Raw genomic sequence first — 4,791 nt, 5'->3', positions numbered from 1 at the left:
CGCAATTACGCAGACAGCACGAGTGCACACATCCAATTAGCCACGTGCAGAGGGCCTCGCCTTCCTGCCCGAATCTACATACTGCCCGCAAAAGCCCAGAAAACACATGCCCTGTTACGGAGGCGAGCTCCAGGGTGCAGGCACTTCACCAAACAACCAATCACCCCCCCACCACCACCCCTCGTTGCACTGAAATAGCCACCAGCAACCAAAAAGCAGGATAACAAAATGACAGCCTTCGACATCAGTCTGGGCAACAAAAACAACGTCTCGCGAGGGTTACCAAAAAGGAATTTTATTGACAAAATAGAGTAGGCAAATATTTGCTTTTTTTTCATCTGGGCACCGTCTACACTTTTTACAACAACAACAAAAAAATACTTTACACGGTTGTATAACTTTCTCTTGTTATTTACATATCTTACACGTATTTTACACGATTAACAAATAATTATATAAATATACATCTTTAAAATGTTCGAAACCCGTATTTAGTTTGGGGTGATTGTGCTGCTTAGTTTTTAAGGCATTTTGATTGGTCATTTAAAAAAAAAAGTCCCGAATCCCTGGAGTCACTCATCAGGCCTGCTTTGTCACTCGAGTTTTTAATTGTGGAAAGAATAGAAAGGAATTAGGCCGGCTTTGGGCAACAACATTGAGGACAACTAAGCCCCCGTGCCTCCCGAACCGGAGACAAAGAGCAGAGTCCGCGGACAGCAAATTAACGCCCTCCTTGCATATAAACGGGGGGCTTGGATCTCGGGGGTTCTTTAACGCCAGGTACATTCTGCCAACTCGCCACTCAAGTCCGTGCTAATGGATACCATTAAGGGGTCTATTCTCATGCTAAATTGCAGGAGACGTGTGGGGGCGGGCTGCCTCTGCCGGCCACAGTTCTAAGCATTTTGGAATAAGTGTGGTAGTTTTGACGGGTCGCAGTAAAGTACAGCGCTACGTTGTAAATCGTTCTGAAGCATGGCGAGCTTGTTGCAATGCCCCCACCCCCCGATGAGTTTGAACCCCAGTAAGATGGGGGGAGGCGTGGGAACACGCAGGTTTCAGCACTACTGGGCGCCATAGTGTGTGAGTGTTTTTACGGGGCGAGGGTAGTTCCACAAACTCCACTGGACAGTCCTGCACAGGTGTGGGCGCTATGGCACCACCGGCCACGGGGCGTCAGACCTGCGACAGCGGCATCTGCTTCGGGTAGGACATGGAGCTGGCAGTGCCCGACCTCCAAGTCAGGCCGGTGCTGGCATCGCTGTAAAGGGACCCCCCGCCCGCCCCCTTCGCCCCCCAACAGCAACGGGTGCAGAAGGCCCGCCAGGACTCGAGCGTCTTGCCAGACCAGATCCACACGCCCGAGGTAATGCCCACCACCAGGCACATAAAGTACTTTAGCATGAAGACAGGGTAGTCGGGCCTGCGCGGAGTTTGCGCGCCCGGGTGCTGCGCGGAGCACGGGCAGTTGTGGGCCGCCTCCCAGGCCTGGCGATTGTGCTGCTCGTAGAAGAAGCAGGCCACCACCACGGTGGCGGGAACGGTGTAGAGCACACTGAAGACGCCGATGCGCACCATGAGGCGCTCCAGCTTGTCCGTCTTGGTGGTGCCGCCCTGCTTGAGGATGACGCTGCGGATGCGGAAGAGGGACACGAAGCCGGCCAGCAGGAACATGGCGCCCACCAGCAGGTAGATGAGCAGAGGCGCCAGCACGAAGCCGCGCAAGTTCTCGAGGCTCTGGTTGCCCACGTAGCAGATGCCGGCCACCGGGTCGCCGTCCACAGAGCTGAGCGCCAGCACGGCGATGGACTTGACGCTGGGCAGCAGCCACGCGGCCAGGTGGAAGTACTGGGAGTAGCTGGCGATGGCCTCGTTGCCCCACTTCATGCCAGCCGCCAGGAACCAGGTGAGCGACAGGATGACCCACCAGATGGACGACGCCATGCCGAAGAAGTAGACGAGCAGGAAGACCACCGTGCAGAGCGCCGGGCCCGTGGTCTCGTAGTGGATGTGCTCGGCCTCGCCCCCCGGCCGGCTGCTGCACGCCACCCGCTCGTGGCCGGCCACCAGGCGCACCAGGTAACCGGCCGACACAAAGAGGTAGCAGGCGGCCAGGAAGATGATGGGCCGCTCGGGGTACTTGAAGCGCTCCATGTCGATCAGGAAGGTGGCCACGGTGGCCAGCGTGGAGAGGAAGCAGAGCACGGACCACAGGCCGATCCAGAAGGCGGTGAAGGCGCGCTCGTCGGCGCTGAAGAAGGGGTTGTGGCAGGGCATGGCGCAGTTCTGCATGAGCCCCGTGCGCACGCGGTTGTAGAGCGGGTGGTGCACGCTGGTCACCTGCACCATGGGCGCCCGGCACTTGCAGCCCGGCTGGCACGAGTCCCCGCCGCTGTCCGGGCTCTGCGGGCGCGTCTTCGGCCGTGGTGGCTTCTGCGGGTGCGAGGGTTTGGCCGGCCGCGGTGGCGCGGGCGCCGCCGTGGTGGCGCCCGCGGCGGCCGCCGGCCCGCCAGGCTCCGTGCGGTTGTAGTCCATGCACAGGGTGTCCGGGTTGCCCTGCTGCGGCAGCTGGTCACAGCGCATACGGTCCGGCCAGGCGAAGCCGTACTGGCGCATGAGGGGCGCGCAGCCCGCCTTGGCCCGCTCACAGACGCTGCGGCACGGCGGCAGCGGCTTCTTGTAGTCCTCCAGGCAGATGGGGGTGTACATGCTGCACAGGAAAAACTTGAGATCGGGCGAGCACTGGATCTCCACCAGCGGCCAGAACTGGTGCACCTCCAGGCCGGCTTCGTCTTGCGTGTCGTGGTTGAACTGGTTGGGCATGTAGGTGTGGTTGTAGCCGATGCCCCGGCACAAGGGCACCGTGATCTCCTGGCAGGACAGCTCCTTGGAGGAGGCGGCGGCGGCAGCACCGAAGCTCTGTGGGCAGCAGGCGGAGAGCAGAAGCAGTAGCAGCAGCGGGCAGCCGTGCTCCATGCTCGGCGGGGGTGGGGTGGGACTGCGTGCACGCTCCGCACAGCGAAACCTGGATCCCGGGGCTCAGAGCCTGGCCCGCATGCTCTCACTGTCAGCAAAGTTCTAAAGTGCCGGGGCCACTTGACACCCAGATCACGGCTCCTGTGCCGCAGACTTCAGTTTCCACACATAGGTCCAAGGGGGGCGGGTGCAGCGGGGTACCATCCCAGGCAGTCGGAATCTTTAGGTGGGTAACATCCACCCGCAGGCTGTGTGGTGTGTGTGTCTCCAGCAGGGTAACTTCACGCACAGCAGACCCCTTGGCCCTGCCGCGCAGCGACTTCACACACCGCAGTCCCGGCTGCACGTTCACACACAGTCCTCAGTTTCTCGCAAAGAAAATCCAAACGTGCCAGCGAGTCCTCCAGCAAAAACAAAGGCGAGCCCGTCCTGTGCCTGCGAGCTGGAAAAGTGCTTTGCGGGCGTTGCTTGCACTTGGCGGCCCCTTGGCTCTGGTTCGTGCGCCGCGTCCGTCCCACCTGGAGCCAGAGGCGTCCTGTCTACTTTCCCCAAGAAGGCGATCGCGCTTTGCTTATGCACGCTGGCTTCGGACATGAATATTTATACCGAGAGCCCTGGGGATCCCGTCTCTGAACCAATCACGGGCTCCCCCGGGGAGGTGGGCGGGTGTTGGAGGGGAATCCGCCAGCTTGGTCCCCGGCCATTGGCCGCTCCAAGGGTCCATCTAGAGGAGGGGGCGGTGCACTGGCCGCTAAATGCGCTCAGGCTTATCTGCCGCTGCTCACGCCCAGCCCGGGGCTTTGTGCGCTCGGGAGCAGTTTACTCTTCCCTGATGCACTCACGCAACCCCCGCGTGTTACCAGCAATAAAAGGAAAAGAGGGGGAGCCGACAGCCGCCCACAAATCAGGGGTCTGAGGGGCTTGCTTTACATCAGATGCCGTCTGCCCAGTACACACCGACTGGGGTCAAACTCGGGCTTCTTTCTTAATGTTTAACAGCATCACGGTTTCGAGGGCGTCGGGCATGATTGGGGGATTGGAGCCTGACCGGTTCATCACCTCCCCGATAACTTTAGCGCAGGGGGTGCGGTTCCGCACTAAAGGGCAAGACACTGTGACTGATTCCTGTGTGCACAGAAGAGGTGGGCATTGACTGGAGGCTGATGGCATCAGACGCCCGGTGCTGTTTTTGAGATTAGAGCCGCCCCAGTGTGCAGAAAGTCAGGAGTGGATTTATTGCCTTCCAATGAATACACACGCGCCGGGGCCTAACGAAACCCACATTCGAGGGGCATCTAACTTCTTTACGCATTCTAATTAGACTATTCTAGTGCAGCTTTAATGTTACAAGCCGGCATTAAATCTGAAAGCACGCACTTATGGACGTATGTGAGACTGGGTAGTCTCCTGTCTCCTCTCTACCCGTCCAATCACTCCCCTGGCATGCAAGTACTAACCCACATCATGATGTCAGTTGCCTAAAAATGTATGCATATGAACACAGGTGCTAACAGTGAAATGCTTTATGTTAGTAATTGCAGGGCCTTTGTTAACTGGAAGCCATCTGTGTCTTGTGCTGTCCAACAAAGACCCTGTAGGTCAGCCAGTTGAGTCAACATCCCCCACATTTTTTGGGGGCATGGGCGGGCTGAAACCCAGTCAGCCAGCTCAATGTTGTTGCACCACTGCACACGTGCAATGCACTGTGTACATGTTGTGAAAGGTGGATTTAGTGCCGACACTCTTTGATTTCCTCACATTGTGCATGAAGTGAAAGGTGCTGGGGTGACTGTGCACGTTCAGTGCTCTCTCAGC

The 4,791-nt window shown here is 58.4% G+C and overlaps 1 protein-coding gene across 1 annotated transcript; it reads right to left on the bottom strand.

The window, feature by feature from the left end:
- Positions 1-279: 279 nt before the first annotated feature.
- Positions 280-3,560, bottom strand: FZD8 (frizzled class receptor 8). Its single transcript, XM_069648028.1, has one exon. The coding sequence runs from the start codon at positions 2,974-2,976 to the stop codon at positions 1,177-1,179; it is 1,800 nt and encodes a 599-aa protein (XP_069504129.1). The 5' UTR covers positions 2,977-3,560; the 3' UTR covers positions 280-1,176.
- Positions 3,561-4,791: the final 1,231 nt, after the last annotated feature.

This window comes from Ambystoma mexicanum, chromosome 2q (assembly GCF_040938575.1).
Source record: "Ambystoma mexicanum isolate Mex_15411 chromosome 2q, UKY_AmexF1_1, whole genome shotgun sequence".
In the NCBI taxonomy this organism is placed as follows: domain Eukaryota; kingdom Metazoa; phylum Chordata; class Amphibia; order Caudata; family Ambystomatidae; genus Ambystoma; species Ambystoma mexicanum.
Note: the sequence above shows the minus strand (reverse complement) of the source record. Positions and strands in the feature narration are given on the sequence as shown.

What these genes read in the sequence shown, in the direction of transcription:
- FZD8 (XM_069648028.1), bottom strand. Translation starts at nt 2,976, where the DNA reads ATGGAGCACGGCTGCCCGCTGCTGCTACTGCTTCTGCTCTCCGCCTGC.